The sequence below is a fragment of the Canis aureus genome, chromosome 29 (genome assembly GCF_053574225.1).
Source record: "Canis aureus isolate CA01 chromosome 29, VMU_Caureus_v.1.0, whole genome shotgun sequence".
In the NCBI taxonomy this organism is placed as follows: domain Eukaryota; kingdom Metazoa; phylum Chordata; class Mammalia; order Carnivora; family Canidae; genus Canis; species Canis aureus.
Window position 1 is genome coordinate 386,446 of NC_135639.1, and position 16,044 is coordinate 402,489.

The 16,044-nt window shown below is 68.8% G+C and overlaps 2 protein-coding genes across 2 annotated transcripts in view; both read right to left on the reverse strand.

The window, feature by feature from the left end:
* Positions 1–3,229: 3,229 nt before the first annotated feature.
* On the reverse strand, positions 3,230–6,211 carry UTF1 (undifferentiated embryonic cell transcription factor 1). Its single transcript, XM_077877016.1, has 2 exons — positions 5,383–6,211; positions 3,230–4,909 (listed from the first exon to the last, which is right to left on the reverse strand). The coding sequence occupies exons 1-2, from the start codon at positions 5,939–5,941 to the stop codon at positions 4,431–4,433; spliced, it is 1,038 nt and encodes a 345-aa protein (XP_077733142.1). The 5' UTR covers positions 5,942–6,211; the 3' UTR covers positions 3,230–4,430.
* A 3,189-nt stretch (positions 6,212–9,400) lies between these two features.
* Positions 9,401–16,044, reverse strand: part of KNDC1 (kinase non-catalytic C-lobe domain containing 1) — a 51,843-nt gene continuing 45,199 nt past the window's right edge. The window contains exons 25-31 of the mRNA XM_077877096.1: positions 15,547–15,750; positions 15,214–15,296; positions 14,898–15,048; positions 13,318–13,440; positions 13,186–13,245; positions 12,650–12,807; positions 9,401–11,417 (exon numbers count right to left, since the gene is read on the reverse strand). Of these exons, the coding sequence (XP_077733222.1) occupies positions 11,186–11,417; positions 12,650–12,807; positions 13,186–13,245; positions 13,318–13,440; positions 14,898–15,048; positions 15,214–15,296; positions 15,547–15,750 (1,011 nt within the window). The 3' untranslated portion in view covers positions 9,401–11,185. The remainder of the gene's footprint in view (positions 11,418–12,649; positions 12,808–13,185; positions 13,246–13,317; positions 13,441–14,897; positions 15,049–15,213; positions 15,297–15,546; positions 15,751–16,044) is intronic.

Here is a 16,044-nt window from a genome sequence, read left to right on the forward strand (position 1 = left end):
GTGCTGGCCTGGACCTGGACGGAGAGGCCCCTGCTCTCGGACGCCGTCCTGCCCCTGGGGAACGAGGCCCAGCTGGTGGGGGCTGCGCGGCTCTCGGACCGGGGATGGGGTCGGCACTGCGGACCCCCCGCCCTGTGTGCGGCTCCAGGGGCGCCCTCCCGGTGGACACGACAGGTGCCGGGACTCTGCGTCCTGGTCCCACCTGCACCCACCTGTGAGCAGCGCGCACCCGGTGCTCCCGCGGCGGGCCAGGGTCCTCCCCAGGGGTCCTGCTGCCCACACCCTCCCAGCCCAACCACGCGCCTCCGCACCGCCTGGGCTGCGGCCCCTCGTCCCCCAGGGGTGGGGCTGGGCTTCGTGTCCCCTGGGGTGGGCCCTGCGCGGCCTCCGCCTTCCTCCGAGGCTCAGGACCCGACGCGGGGTGGCCTCGGCCCTGACCGCTGACCTGCCCCCGAATCCCGCACCTGCTTGCAGCGGGGAGGGGCTCCCCAAGCGCATGCCCTGGGTCACTTGGAGGCCCCGGCCGCCCCGCCCCCCGCGTTCCCTGGACGAAACCTTCCCGGGCCTCAGCCCGCCCCCTGGGCTCCATCCCGCCGCCCCGGCCAACCCAGATACAAGGCCCAGGGAGGCCCGCCCTGCGCCAGGCCCCTCCTCCACACCCACCCCAGGAGGGGACTGGGCCGCAGCCCTTCCGGCTCCCCCACGGCTGCTCCTGTTGGAGAGAACCTGGTGTGAGTGTGCAGCTGGGGGGCTGGTTTCCAGGCTGCGGGGTGATGGGGGCACCCAGCCTGCCCGCGCACTCCGTGGAGCAGGGGGTCCAGCGGCAGGGTCCAGGGACACGGGGAGGGAGGCGCGAATCAGCAGGGAGTGCGGCCACTGCCCATCTTTCCGAGATCCCACATTTTGGGGAGACGGGAAGGGTCCTACAAGGGCTGTATCAGAGTCAAGGGTGCGGGGCGCCCACTTGCTGTCCCACGTGTGACATACGTGTGACTCTCTCTATGGGCAGAAAAGCCCCAGGGCCTGCATGTCGGGTGCGTCCATGCGGGATTGCCGGGAAGAGGACCAGGACGCAGCCGGGGATTCCGCGGGGCTTGCATGTGGCCCAGTCATGGGCCAGGAGGACATGAGCCTCACCGCGACAGAGCCACTGTTACACTGAAAGGACAAAAAAAAAAAAAAAAAAAAAAAAGCTAGGGTTTCTCTAGATCTAGATCACAAATAATGGTTCTGGGAGACAGCAGCACGTGCATGTGCCCTGGGGGACGTCACGGGGACAAAGTGAGGGGCCGGCCCGCAGACGTCTGGAACACCCCCGTGGACCTGGTGTGGGATTCCAGATGCGCTCGAGTGACACGTCCGGGGAGCTGGGCGGCACACAGATGCTCCTTTCTCACGGGTCCGGAGGCGGGAGGGCCCAGATCCGGGACCGGGGTGCAGGGGTTCCCGGCAGAGCCACCTCCCGGCCAGCGGACGGTCACCACTTAGCACCAATCCCGGTGGCGAAGCTCAAGGCCTAAGCTCACCCCGGAGGCCCCACGTCCTAACACCATCACACCGGGGGGTAGTGGGGGGTAGGATTTCAACACAGGAATTTGGGGACACAAACATCCGGGGCATAATCCAGAGCAGCGTGGTTTCTGGCCGGGCGCCCTCGCCACAGGGCCGGTGAGGGAGGCCGAGGAGGACCCAGGGACGCAAAGTGGGCGCGTCGGTGGTGCAAACACGAGGAAGGAGTCGCAGACCCTGTGCAACCGGGAAGGAGGGCTCGGGCCTCGGCCGAACTGTGGGATCCCGGGGGGGGGGGGGCGGGGGGACACACCTGTCTTACCTCCCTAGTCATACGGAGGACGAACGTCCACCCAGATCTTGGGGATGTGTTCTCTGCACAAATGGCAGGTCAGGGACACGGAGCCCTGCTGCTGTGACTGCGGATTTCGGAGCCTGCCCCAGCGAGTCCCAGAGCAGCCGGGGTTTGAGAAGGTTCCCGCCACGGAAGCGTTTGTCACTGGAGCGTTACACGGATGCTTCTCCCTCTGCCCGCGTCTCTGCCTCTCTCTCTCTCTCTGTGTCTCTCATGAATAAATAAATCTTTAAAAAAAAAGCTAAGAAAATACCACGTGCTGGGGAGGACTCCGAAACTGGAGGCGCTGCTGCTGGGAGCGTGAAATGGTGCAGCCCCGTGGACAACAGCATCAAGCTTCCTCAAAATATTAAAAATGGAATTACCGGCGGTCTCCCCTCCGAGTGCCCCCCAGGATGGGGGCAGGGCTGCATCACACGCTCACAGGCGCCCAGAGGGGGTGGGGACCCGAGTGTCCCACACAGACGGACCTGAAGGAGGAGCACGGCAGCTCTGGCCACACGCAGCAGCGTCTCTCAGCCTCGAGAGGTGCGGACACGCCCCGAGGGCGAGAAGCCAGACACGGAAGGGCGCCGCGTGATGCCACGTGCATGAGGTCCCCGCGGGGTCGCCTTCCCAGAGACGGGGGCGCAGGGGGCACGGAGGGCGGGGACAGAGCCTCAGCCTGGGGGTGGGGGCCGCACCGCAAGGAACGTGCTGGGTGATGCTGGACTGGATGCTTGATGGCTGAGATGGCAATTTTGTTTTTTAAGATTTTATTTGTTTATTCATGAGAAACACAGAGAGGCAGAGACACAGGCCGAGGGAGAAGCAGGCTCCACCTAGGCAGCCCGACGCGGGACTCGATCCTGGGACCCTGGGATCCTGCCCTGGACTGAAGGTGGATGCTCAACCACTGAGCCCCCCAGGCGTCCCCAAAATTTTTTAATGTATATTTTAATGCAAAAAAATTTTTAAAAGGTATGAATCTATTGTCCAAGGACCCTTAGTGACATGAGAGGAGCCCTACTCTGAGGAGCAGTCCTAGGAGACCCTGCTGGGGACCTCCCCCCGCCCCCGCGCTCGCCGTCAGGCCCGGGCAAAGATGCGCTCGTGCGGGGACGCCCTTCCCGCTGCGGCGTGTGCATGCCCCCCGCCAGAGCCGACCCGGGACACCCGCACGCGACAGGCCCACAGAGCAGGGTGAGGACGCGCTCACCCCACTGACCCGCAAGGGAGCCGCGGGCCGACGGGAGGGCCGCAAGAAGGGGCTTGGAGTCTTCAGGGCTTCGGCCACCGCACGTTTTTTTTTTTTTTTTTTTTTTTTCACCGCACGTTTTTAAAGAGCGGAGCATCCGGCCGAGCCGCTGGGCTGAGCCAGGGCGATGGGAACAGCCAAGACCCCTCCCCTCCCGGGCCTGAAGCACTGAGGATACCAGGCGAGGAACCTTGGGGTTCCCTCCTCCGCAGAAGGGGCTGGCGAGGGAGTTTGGGGCGCTCTATTGTCCCTACCCCTGGGGGGCTGGCAGATTTGCCCACCCTGGCTGTGACCTAAGAGGGTCTGGATGGCAAAGGGCCAGGATCGTGAAGCAGAGACGAGCGTGTCTTGCACCAGGGGACATCGTCACCTCTACGGTCGTGGTCTCACAGGCCCCCAGGACCTGCCATCGACACCGTGGAGAGGTGGGCTCAGCTTTTGGGCTCGGGGAGACCACTCCTGCTCCCACCGGGGGCTTCTTCCACTGACTCCTGAAAAGGACTTGGGGGAGGGGCTTGTAGCCCACCCTAGGCCCACCACCCACCGCAGAGCCCCAGGGACTGCAGGAACCTTGGAACACAGGCCTGCAGAACGCCCACCCCCTCACTGAGCTTTGTGGCCCGGGGCACCTGAGCGTCTGAATGAGCCCCTACTTGGGAAACTATTGTTATGTTGGGCAGGAGCCCCCGGCTACTTCCTTATCTCCCCAGGGCGGGAGCCCCTCCACGGCCCTTTCGGATCCACCTGTGGAGGGTGGGGTCACAATTACTATTTGGAAAATGCTCCCAGGGCGGTTCTGGCCAAGTCTTCCCAGAACAGCAGGGGCCTGGTCCTTGACCTAAGTCCAAAGTCTCAGAGCCCCTGCCAGGGCCGCCTGGGCCCACCCAGAGCAACCACTTCCCCGGGACTAAAGAAGCCCCTTCCCGGAGGTGCCTTAGCTCTCCGGCCGCTCCTTAGGCCTGCCTGGGGCAGCAGGGGAGGGGACCCGCCCACAGGGTCGGGCTGGGAGGTCACTGCCACTCCCACCCCCTCCCAGCGTCCTGCTCAGCAGGGCTCCCGTGAAGGCAGAGGCTGGTCTGTGCTGCTGTGCTGCGTCCTGGAGCCCAGGGTGTGGGAGACCTGGGGGTCCAAGGACCCCAACCTACCGGCCAGCAGCCCCGCACACCCCTGGGTCCTCCCTGGGGTCTGGCTCCGCAGGCCCCACCAGCACATTCGCAGAACGAGGTCGGGAATAAACAATCTCTTTATTGAACTACCTAGACTGGGAGTAGGGGTGGGCGGCGGGACCGGTCGCAGGAGACGCGCCCCTACCGGACGGGCAGGCGGGCCTCACTCCCGCAGGTCGGCCAGGACGCCTCGCTCCGAGGCCGCGGCGCTGCCCAAGATGAAGCCCACGGCCAGGGACACCGTCTGGTCGAAGGAGCCGCGCAGCTGCTCCACGTGCTGGTTCAGGGTCAGCAGCTGGTCGCGCAGGGGGCCCAGGATGGCCACGATGTCGCCCAGGTGCCCCAGGGTCTGCAGCAGGGCGGTGTTCAGCGACGGGGCCGCGGCCTGCGGGGGCGCGTGGTGCTCGGGGCGCCGGGGCGGAGACTCGGGGTCCTCCCGGTCCAGGGACGGCGGCGGCGGGGAGCCCGGGGCGCGGAACGGCGCGCTGTCCTCGTGGCGGCCGGGCGCGGGGGCGGCGGAGAGCAGCGGCGGGGAGCCCGGGGCGCGGGGCGCGTCTGCAGACTTGGGCGGGGTCGGGCTGAACCTGAGCCTCCAGGCGGACTCTGCGTCGGGGTCGCGGGCGGAGGGCGGCGGCAGGACGTCTGCGGGGCGGCGGGGGCGGCGGGCCGGGCTCAGAAGGGCCCTGCCCCCGGGCCCCGGCCCCCACCTCTACCCCCCATCCTGTCCCCTCCCGGCCCCTGCGCCCCAGGACCGCCCCCGCTTCAGACCCGCGGCCCTGATCCCCACCCTTACCCCCGACCCGTCCCCTCTCGGGGCTCTGACCCCCACCCTCTACCCCCCATCCCGTCGCGTTCAGGCCCCTGCGCCCCAGGACCGCCCCCGCTTCCCGGGCCCTGACCCCCACCCCTACCCCCCCCCCGTCCCCTCCCGGCCCCGCTTTCCCCGGCCCTGACCACCCCCTCCCGTTCCCCACCCGTCCCCTCCCGGCCCCTGCGCCCCAGCTCCCCGGGCCCTGACCCCCACCCGCCCCTCCCGGCCCCTGCGCCCCCGCTCCCCGGGCCCTGACCCCCACCCCTACCGCCCCCCCGTCCCCCCCGGGCCCCGCCCCCCTTACCTGGCTCGGGGGCCGGCCGACGTCCGCGCGGGGGGCGCCCGGGCCCCGGGGAGCGGCGGCGGCCGCGGGGGTGCCCGTTCTCGCCCAGCAGCCCCATGAGCTCGCGGATCTGCGCGTCGAAGGGCCCGGGCGGCTGGCCGTGCGCGTCGCGGAGCTTGTCCTTGAGGAACTTGTAGCGGCGGCGGCACTGCGCGGGGGTGCGGCGCACCTGCTGGCGGGCCAGCGCGGCCGACACGCGGCGGTAGGTGGGCAGCGCCTGGCGGCGGTCGAGCAGCAGCGCGCGCCACACGGCCGGCTGCAGGAGCGTGCCCAGCAGCAGCTCCGTCTCGCGGGCGCTCCAGGGCGTGCGCTGCGCCGAGCCCGGGGACACGGGCGAGCCGCGGAGGCCGGGGGACGCGGGGGGCGCGGGGGGCGCGGGGGGCGCGGGGGACGCGGGCGCCGCCAGCGCGCCGGGCGAGGCGGGCCGTCGGGGCGGGGTCCGCGGCTCGGGGTCCGGGCTGTCCGGCGAGGCCGGCGCGGGGAGGGCGGGCGGGGGCGGCCGGCGCGGCCGGAGCAGCATCCCGGGGCCGGGGCCGGGGCCGGGGTCGGGGGCCCGAGCGAGGCCGCGCACACGCGCTCGGACGGTGCGAGCGAGCGGGAGACGGAGCTGGAGCCGCAGCGGGAGCCGCAGCGGGAGCCGCAGGTCTACGCCGCCCGCCCCCGCGCGCCCCCGCGCGCCCCGCCCCGCCCCGCCCCGCCCCCGCCGACTCGCACCCGGGCCGCGCGGGCCCCGACCTGGAACCACCTGCTTCTCAGGCTCTCGCGCGCAGGAGCGAACGCGCACGGCCGCCAGCCCCGGGGCGCAGCGGCGACTCGCTTTTACGCATGTGCGGGCCCCGCCACCGCCCCGCACCCCGAGCCCTGGAACGTTCCACGCCACGAGGCGCCCCCGCCCCGCCCCGCCCCGCCCCGCCCCGCCCCGCGGCCTTAGCTGCGACCTCCCCCACCTGCGGGGGTGCGCGTGCGCGGGGTGGGGCCGCCTGCGCCCCTGCGGCCGCGAGGGCAGGGCCTGCCCAGGGCCCGCGGGCGGGGCTCACGCTCCGCAGAAAACCGTTTTGTTAAAGAGTCTGCAGCGCGCGTCAGGACTAAGAATGTTGAGCATCCCTGGGGGCGATTCGGAATGAGCCAACGGTGCTGCAACCAAGCACCAGTGACTCGTTGTAGTCGACGTTATTCTAGAGGTTTAGCCAGAGCAATAAGACAAGAAAAAGGAATGAGGCTCATGAAGGTCGGAAGGAAACAAGTAAAGCCACGATCGTTTGCAGCTGACGCGATTACAAATAGGGAACGTACAAAATAACCTGCGAGGACGTTATTGGAATTGAACGGATTTAGCAAGGTCGTCGAATACGACGAGAAACAACAGAAATCCATCGTGTTTCTGTGCACCAGCTCTGGTAGCTTTTACAGTTTTTTATTTGGGATAGTTTTAGGTTTACAGCCAGGTGGCAGGGAAGACGCTGGCGTCCCCGTGCTGCCCTTCAGGTGAGCTGCCGGCACCTCCGTCCCAGCTGAGAAAGTCTCGGTGGCCCAGCGCCGTGGGCTGAGCCGCAGTCTGGGTCTTACCAGGTTTCCCGCAGATGCGCCTCTGCCGTCCCCAGACCCGGTCCCGCGTCCTGCCCTGCCTCCCCTACCCCTCGGGACCCTGGCAGCTTCTCGCTCTTGTTTTCCACGTTCCTGACGCGTGGAGGAGCCTCTCGGGCGTTCTGTGGGTGCCCCTGTACTTGGGTCTGCCGGGCGCCTTCTCGTGATTAGCCTGGGGTTACGGGTTTTTGGAGGAAGACCGAGAAGTGAACGCGGCTGAACGTGGCGCCTGCCAGGTCTCCGCGTCCCCTCCCTGCCCTGCGGGGGTCCAGGCATCCTGCACCCCACCCTCGTGGGTAAACCAGGCCGCGCCCGGGGCACCGACACGTGCTGCTTGGGGTTATCCCGGAATTGCTCCTGGTGGGTGACTCAGGGGTGCTCTCTGGTTGCAGGGTGCAGGTCCACACATGGTGTGTAGAGGTCAAGGATACCAGCCTTCCCCTTTCCCTCTCCTCCCGTGTCCTTCTGACATGCTCTACGCCCCGCCCCCCACACTTCCTGGTTATGCAGTGTGACCAGAAACTTCTGCTCATCTTGTACTTGACCAATTCCAGCCCTAGAATCAACCATTCGGCCATTTCTCCAAAAATCTGTGCTTCCTTTTTTTCCCAGAGGATGGTATCTGGGTACAGGGTGTACTGATGCTCCTGGGGTGTCACTGCTTCCAGGCCACCAGTTCTTGGGGGGAGTAGTTTGTCCCCCAGGGTATGTTTGATGGCATCTGGAGATGCTGGCTGTCACACATGGGGGTGCTGCTGGCATCTGGGGGGTGCAGACCAGAGGTGCTGGGAACCCCCTGCCCCACGGTGCCCGGCATGGCCCACGGCAGAGATGGTCCACCCAGAACACCATGGGGGCCATGACAGCCCTGTGCTGGCGTGGGGGAGGGGGTGAGGACACCGACCCACAGGTCCACACACACCTTGCGTCTCCACTGGCTTCTCGGCCACGTCTTTCTCCGACAGCAGGAGGCCTGGCTCCCTTATCTGTGATTTCCTTCTCCATCCGTGAGCCCTCGTGTGTAAGGGAAGCGGCTGTAGGATGGCGCATGGGGATGCTGGTGAACTGGACTGCAGGCCTTATGTGGTCTTTGGCCCCACACTTTCCTTTCTGAGCACCGCTTCCCACGGTGCCTTAGGTCAGCCCCCAAAGGGGTGGGAGGTGGGTGAGGAGACGGGCAGGCCCACGCGGGGCGACCCATGGGAAGCCCCGGCGCTCGTAGAACAAGCCCCAAACGGCAAGGGCGGCCAGAGGACAGCCCCAGAGTGCCCCTGCCCGCAGGGCGGTCCAGGAAGGCCGGCCTGGACCCATCCACCGGGACCCGGGAGCCCACGCACCCTACAGCACACAGGACACCGAGCTGTTCGGCGCAGCGTAACCCAGTGCTCCGAGCAGTGGCTGGAGCTGGCGATTCTGGGGCCAGAGCCGGGCCTTCCCTCCTGACGGGGCGCCGTGCCCCGGGGCCTGGCTGCGTGGGGCTCCGCGGGCCTTCAGCGGGCCTGTGCCGGTGTCCCCGCGGCTCCTGGGCTGGCCAGCCGGCGCCGCTCCCTGCAGGTCCGCTTGGCCCACTCGGGGCCACCTGACGCTTGCTCCAGCCTGGTGGTCCTGGGTGGTCTGGCTGGTGTGGGAGGGGACTGCCCTGGTGGGGGTACCTGGAACCCTGGCTGAGGGGGCGCTCAGGGGTCACCTAGAGGACAACCCGGTGATTTGCTTGGCCCCGGTGCAGAGGAGCTCCTCATGGTCCTCATGGCCTTGCTCGAGTCTCTGGGAGCAAGAGATACCGGGCTACAGCGATTTTAAAGTGGGTGAGGACCGGACCCACCCCTCCACCCACGGCTGGGATGCGCGATCCACCTAGCGGTGGCAGCTGCTGCCCACGGTGCCCTTGTTCTTCGGGGTCCCCTGCCACGTGGAGGGCTTCCCGGGGGCTCCTGCCAAAGGTGCCACATCATGTCCCCGAATCCTCTGCGCCCACGGCCTCCCCCAACCCTAAGCTCTTCCCCCAGGACCCTTCCCAGCAGCCGGAAGCCGGCCCTGCCCCGGACAGAGGATGGAGGAGGAGGACGGAAGAGCTGTCGTCCCGCCCTAGGCTCCGGTGGGCTGAGCTCACTGCCGCCCACAGACCGTGGTGGAGTCGCCTTGGGGCCTCGGGACGGGGGCCTCGGGGGCTCCGCGATTTCAGGCAGTTTGCCCCGGAGTGATGGGGTTCACTTCTGGGGGCCCTGAATTGAATGGATCGGCAGACCTGGCCCGTCTCTGTGCCTCCCAAGGACACGGCTGTGGCCGGTACTCCGCGTCCCCTGGTGCCGTCAGGAGCACCCCTGAGGAGCCCACCCTGACCCCCCAGGGCAAGTGTCACTTGGGAGACAGACAAAATAAGGCGTCTGAAGCCGTGTCCGTAGAAATGGTTTTATTTAGAAATCTGTGCCAGTGACATTCGGGCGACATGCAGACAGTCGTGCTTAAGCCGAAAGCCCGGTCACTTCCCGCGAAGAAATCGTTACGACTGGAATGTGTATCGGCGCCAGACGCTAACTAGGCTCGGGGACTCCGCCGCTGCAACCTCGGAATCTGAACGTCAGCGTTGATTAGTGGATCGGGGTCCTCGTGTGAAGGCCAGAAGCCCCGCCTCCGCGTGGCGGGGTACCGAGTCCTCCGCGTCCCGGAAGTAAGTCTCCGATGAATTTATGTGGGAAACACATCTTGACGTTACAAACTCAGCATTTTATTGCAAGTAGCCGCTTTCCCAGAATCCCACTGGCTGGTTGTCGTAAGAATCCGTGATTCTGAGGTGAGAACAGCCCTGGGTCTCCCGGCGATTTGCCACTGAAGGACGTTGGCACCTGCGATGGTGTCGGGGCTCGGACCACACTTCCGTGCCCGCACGCCTGGCCCAGGGGGCCTTCTCGCTGCCGAGCGGCCCCCAGCACCGGCCAGAAACGGAGCCCCGGGAAGAGCCTGGCACCATCCGGGCAGCACCCGTCCTCTGTCCTCGGCTGTGACAAAGCTCTAGTGAAGGCAAGCGGCAGGAGCCTGGGCACAGGCGTGTGCAGCGCATGCACGGCTGCAGAAGGCAGGTGGGCACGGGCCCCAGGCCGCCGGAGGGGCTGCCCTGGAGCTGCTGTCCGTGTGCTTTGCGAGGAAGCAGAGCCTGACAGGCCTCCCCGGGAGCTGTCGTAGGTGGTGGGGTTGGCAAGGGTGGAGGGCGCGAGGGGCCGCGGGCACTTGGCTGCCAGCGTGGAGCTGTGAGGTGCTCACCAGCAGCAGGAGGCTGGGCTGGGACCGAAACCCCATCGGGCCTGTTGGGGCAGCGGCTGCAAAACTCGGGCACCCCTGCTTAGGCTGGAACAGGGGTGAGCTGAGCTGCTCCCCTAGGAGGAGGTCTGCAAGGAGGGTCGGGGGAAGCGGGGCTTGTGGGGGTGAAGTGTGGGGTGTGAGGGGAGGTCTGGAAGAGTGTGGGAGGAGATCTGGGGGGCCTGAGTGGAAGGGAGGGGGAGGCCTGGGGGGAGGCCAGATGGATGGGAGGGGGCGATTGGGGTCTGGGGGGAGGTCTGGAGGGTGGGGAGTAAGGGGTGAGGTGGGGGGGTAGGAGGGGAGAGTGTGTGGAGAGGTCTGGAGGGCGGGGGTGAGGGAGGGGGCCGGGGGAGACTTGGGTGGAAGCAGGGGGCGGGTCTGGGTGGAAGGGAGCGGGAGGCCTGGGCAGGGGAGTCTGGACCCGGTTAGGGGCTTGGGCCACTGGGAAGCCTCGGGCCAGTGGACGGCTCGGAAAGCCCTGGAACCTGGGTTGGCATGGGGGTCGGAGGTCGTTTTGGTCCTTGGTTGCTGGGCAGACGGAAGCCAGACTCCTGGAAACAGTGCTCTGAGTCGGGGGGGTGGGTGGGGTCTGGGGGATCCCCGGAGCTGGGTGGGAGCGGTTCATCTCTAGAAGTGTGGGTGCGAATACGGCTCCTGGGGAGTTCACTTACTCTATTATTGTTTTAATTTGTAAATATAGTTTTACCCGAGCAGGAAGAGCCCGCCTCCGCGGGAGCCCGTCCCCTCCGGGCCCTGGGCCTCCACCCCCCGGGCCCAGCCTGAGCCCCGGGCGAAGGCCGCTCGCCTGGCCGGGCCGCGGGGCTCCTCTCCCAGCCCCCGCCCCCCGCGCTGCAGTTCTCGCCCCGGGGGGGCCCCCCTCCCCCCGCTACTGAAACGTGGCCTTCATTCTGCGCAGCTTGTCCTGGATCTTCCGCGAGTGCTTCTCGCTGCTCACGTGGTGGAGGGAGGCCCTGCTGTCGGCCGCTAACACGGAGACGTCGGCCCCGCTGAAGCGGGCGATCCTTTGCTTGAGGTAGGACTGCAGCTTGGGGTCGGGGGCGAACGTGTAGGGGTTCTCCTGGAACGCGTGCACCTGGCTCACCACCTTGGCGATGTTCCTGCGTCGGGGACAAGACGTGCGCGTCGGTGTGCGCGAGCCGGGCCTGTGAACTCCCCGCGTGTCCTGGGAGGCACGCGAACCGGACGGCGTCCAGCGGCAGCTCGGGGCCGGAGCCCACGCCAGCCTCGGCCCGCCTGCCCGCCTGCCCTGCCGTCCGTCCCTCGGTCCGTCGGTCCATCCAGCCACTTCTAGCGCATGAACACTGCAAGTCTGTGTTGCGCCTGGTCGGTGCTCAGGGGTCCAGGAAGGACACCCCCAGGGCCAGCCCCCGAGGGTCCCCAGAGGAGGTCCCCGGGGCAGACGCACGCCGGGTCGCCCCAGGGCTGTGCTCAGGGACGTGATGCGGCTCAGGAGCCGCCACCGTGGGAGCATCTACGCCCTGGGAACTGGCCACCGCCGGGTCCCAGGGCTCCCTTCCCCGGAGCGCTGTGACCCGCACGCCCCGGGTGTCGTCCAGGACACGGGGAGCAGGAAGCAGAAGTCGGGACTAATGCCCGGGGAGGCTGCGGGCCTTACAGAGGTTCCCACCCTGGTGGTGGACGAGGGACGGCGGGGCCAGCACGAAGGGTGCACTTTTGGTTGTTAAAACACAAACGTGCGGGGCGCCCGGGGGGCTCAGTCTGATTACAGTCGCGGTCCCCGGGTCCTGAGATCGAGCCCTGCGTGGGGCTCCGTGCAGGGCGTGGAGCCTGCTTGGGGGTGTCCCTGTGCCTCTGCCCCACCCCACCGCCCATGTCTCTCTGTCTCTAAAAACTAAAGAACATAAGTCGAAGACAAACATGCGTGCACATCGGACGTAAAGCAGGGCAAGGGGCGTCGTCAGAGCCCGCCCCGCCGCCTCTGGACGGTGGCCTTCCCTCCAGCCGCTGCGTTCTGTGTCGCCGGCGCCGACCGCGCGCTGTGCTGCGCGTCAGACAACCGTCAAGCTGGTGACCGGGGAGGGGGCGCTGCGGGGCTCCGGGCCCCCTGGGCCGTGGCTGCCGAGGCCTGCCCTGCCCCGACCCGCTCGCCCGCGTGGGTGCTGCGGGGGCGGCAAGGGGGGCAAGGGCACCCTGACGGGGAGGGCGTCTGGAGGCGGGGCTCCTCGCCCGGGGCGCCACGGGGGTCACCGCCAGCAGCCCCTCCCAGGCAGGTGGCCCCGGGTGCCGGGCAGGGGCCCCGCGGCAGCACGGGGGGGGGGGGGGCGAGGACTGGCCGCAGTGCAGCAGCCCCAGGGCGCGGCCCCCTCACCTGAGCTTGCTCCACCTGTGGGCGCCGTTGGTCATGGTGAAGCCCCCGGTCTCCAGCTGCTGGATGTGCATGGCCAGGAGGCGGGCCGAGGGCAGCGTGGGCTGGGCGCGGAAGCGGCGGCCTTCCATCAGACACAGGCTGTCGCTCTTCAGGAAGACCTGCGGGCCGGCCAGGGCGCGGGCGGGCACGGGTGAGGGGGTGAGGGGGTGAGTGCTGCGGCCGGAGGGACGGGCCCGCGGCGGGGAGCCGCATGCAGCCCCCGGGCGCGGCAGCTCGGCCCTGACCCGCTGTCGCCGGGCCGCGGAGGGGCGCGGGCGGCCCGGGAGCAACAGGGAGGCCGAGCGCCAGGGCACGCGCGCCAGCCGTCCGGGCCGGGGGTCGCTGCCGCCGTCGGGTGCGCGGCCTTCCAGTGGGCGCTGTGCGGGTCCCGCCTCTGGGCGCCCCCTCCCGCCCGGTGAGGCCCGGGGGACGCGGCCGGGTAGTGGGGGCTGCCTGGGCTGCTCCGGCTGCGGGGCGGGGCCGCGGGGCGCCAGTACCTCCACGGCTTTCAGCTCCTCCATGACCTCCGCTATCTTCGCGGGTAGAACCCTCCAGGCCTGGAAGAAACGCACGGTGAGGCGCGGCCCGGCCGGTGCCCGTGCGCCCCCCGCGGCCGGGCCGCCACTCACGGGGGACTGCCTCACGGCGAGGTGCTCCAGGCCCCCCAGGATCTGCATGGCCGTCGCGAAGTTCCTTTGCTCGTAGCAGGACTTGGCGATCAGCAGGAACTTGGAGAGCAGAGTCACCTGCAGCTGGGGGGCGGGGACGCGGTCAGGGCCACCCGCGCCAGGTGTGGGGAGCGTGGGCCGCGGGGGGGCTGCTGGGAAGGGGCGGCCCGTGGGGCTCGGGCCGCAGCCGCGTCGAGGGGTCGCTGCCCGCGGAGCGGCGGTGTCCACCCGGGAAGGGGCCGCGTCACACGGGGCTGCCCCAGCGCGCGGCCCTCAGTCCTCCGCCTGCCGGTGCCGCCTCACGGGGACGGGCTCCAGGGGCGCGGGGTGAGCAGGACGGGGCACAGCCGGGCGCCACGGTCCCCGCCCTGGGAGCCGGCTCAGGCACGGGGCGCCGGGAGCCCCTCGGGGGTGCCCTCTGACTGAACCGAGCGTGAGTGTGAGTGTGTGAGCAGGTGTGAGCGCGGCAGAGAGAGGGCGTGCGTGTCGGGGAATCTGTGAGAGGAGCTATGTGGGTAACAGACGATTCGGGAGAGGCTCGGGGGTCAGGCACTATGTGTGCGAAGGCAGCTGTGTGTGAGGGGGCGTGTCGGGCTGTGAGGGGGCACGAGGGATAGTGTGAGGGGGTGAGGGAGCGTGAGGGAGTGTGAGGGGGCATGTGTGTGAGGGGTCATAAGGGAGTATGTGAGGGTGTGTGTGTGAGGGAGTGTGAGTGTGTGTGAAGAGTGTGAGGAGGCGTGTGAGGGCATGTGTGAGCGGGAGTGGGGGAGTGTGTGAGGAGGCATGAGGGAGTGTGTGAGGCGGTGTGAGGGAGCGTGAGGGACTGTGAGTGAGGAGGTAGGTGTGTGAGGGGTGTGTGTGAAGCGGAGTGTGTGTTAGGGGGCATGTGTGTGAGGGGGTGCGAGGGGCCGTGTGAGGACACAGGAGGGAGTGTGTGTGGGGGGAGTGTGTCGGACTATGTAAAGGGGTGAGGGATAGTGTGTGTGTGTGACGGAGTGTGAGAGTGTGAAGGGGGTGTGAGGGTGTGTGAGGAGGCATTAGGGAGTGTGTGAGGCAGTGTAACGGGGTGTGTAACAGTGTGAGGGATTGTGTGTGAGGGGGAGTGAGGGAACGTGAGGGATAGTGTGTAAGGGCATGAGGGAGTGTGAGGGTGTGTGTGTGAGGGAGTGTGTGGAGCGTGTGAGGGGCGTGAGGGAGTGTGAGGAGGTAGGTGTGAGGGGTGTGCGTGAAGGCGTGTATTTGTGCGTACTGGCGTGTGCACACGCGTGGGGCTCTGCGTGCCCACGGATACGTGTGCAGGTTCCACGGAGGAGGGGCTCGCCCCGGCGTGCAGAGCCAGTGCGCACTTGCAGGCGGCGCCGCGGGGAGCCGACCGTGTGGCCGACGTCACCGTCCGCGGAAGCTGTGACGCTACTTGTAGCCGTTGCCTGGGGTTGAGCGTGGCTTCCCCGCGCGTGGGGCACGCCCGCGGGTCCCCGGGAGGCAGCCGGCGGCCGCGCTCGGCCGCGAAGGCCCCTGTGGGACGGAGCTGAGGCGCCCACCTTGGAGGTGTGGCTGGTCACGATCTCGGCGGCCACCCAGGTGCTGACGTCGTCCGCGCTCCGCAAGAGCTGTAGGAGGTACTTGTCCTGCACGTAATTGGGCAGAAACAGGCTGCAGGTTTTGGCTGACAGGGACTCGCAGGAGCTGGCCCTGGGGAGACACGGGTGCCCGTCACGGCGGGGCCGCGGGGCGCTGCCAGGTCCGCGGGGGCCGCAGGGGGCTCTGCGCACGCGGGGGCGCCGGGCCCGGGCCGTAGACGGGCCCCTCGGGGAGGCCCCAAGCCCTGGCTCCGGCCGCGGCCCGGACGACACTCACTTGGGGATGGCCACACTCTTGTCCATGACGCCCAGGGCCCGGGAGTTCAGGAAGTGGACGGGATGGCACTTTTGGAACAGCTCCTGCCGGAGACAAGGGCGCGGGCGTCGGGCGTCTCCGGGCCTCGAGGCCGGGCCGCGTGTCGGGGACCCGCCGCGCAGCCGTCGTGGCCGCAGGTGGGATCGCTCGGTCACCGCCTCGGCTGCCACCTGGGGCCCAGGCGTGGGGCGCGTGGGGCGGGCTCGGGGAGGCGGGGGCCGCGGGCGGGGGTGGGGGAGGGGGACGGGCGGGGGAGGCCCGCGGGGGGCACAGGGGGGCCGGGGGCGCCCTCACCTGCTGCAGGAGCGTCAGCTGGCTGCAGAGCTGCTGGGTGCTGTACTCGGTCAGGAGGCAGGGCCCCTTCTCGCCGGCCCTGGCGTACGGCCCGTACAGGTCCTCGAGGAAGCAGGGCTTGGGCAGCGCCGCCGCGATGCTGTACTGACGCTCCTTGTGCGGCAGCGCCAGCCCGTTGCCCCGGCTCAGCCTCCAGGGGAAGCTCTGCGGGGCAGGCGCGACGTGCTGAAGGGGCGCGGGCACAGCCGGCCCGCGCGTGGGTGGCCCGCTGCGGGGTCGGGGAGGAGCGGCCGGCTACAGCCCCCGCGCAAACGCCTCCCGCCCGTGGCCGTGTTGGCCCAAGGACACCTGTCCCGGTCCCCCGGGCGGGTCCCTCGCGGACAGAGCCACTGAAGTGCCCGTATACTGTGGACAGGCCCCCCAGGCCCCCGGCCCGGGCCACGTCCCGAGTGGTGCCTTCCACCCAGGCCCCTGGCCCGAGGGTGGGGAACGCTGGTC

Coding starts and splice junctions, on each gene's coding strand:
- UTF1 (XM_077877016.1), bottom strand. CDS start 5,941: ATGCTGCTCCGGCCGCGCCGGCCGCCCCCGCCCGCCCTCCCCGCGCCG. Junction 4,910..5,382: donor TCGGCCGGCCCCCGAGCCAG/GTAAGGGGGGCG, acceptor GCCGCCCCGCAG/ACGTCCTGCCGCCGCCCTCC.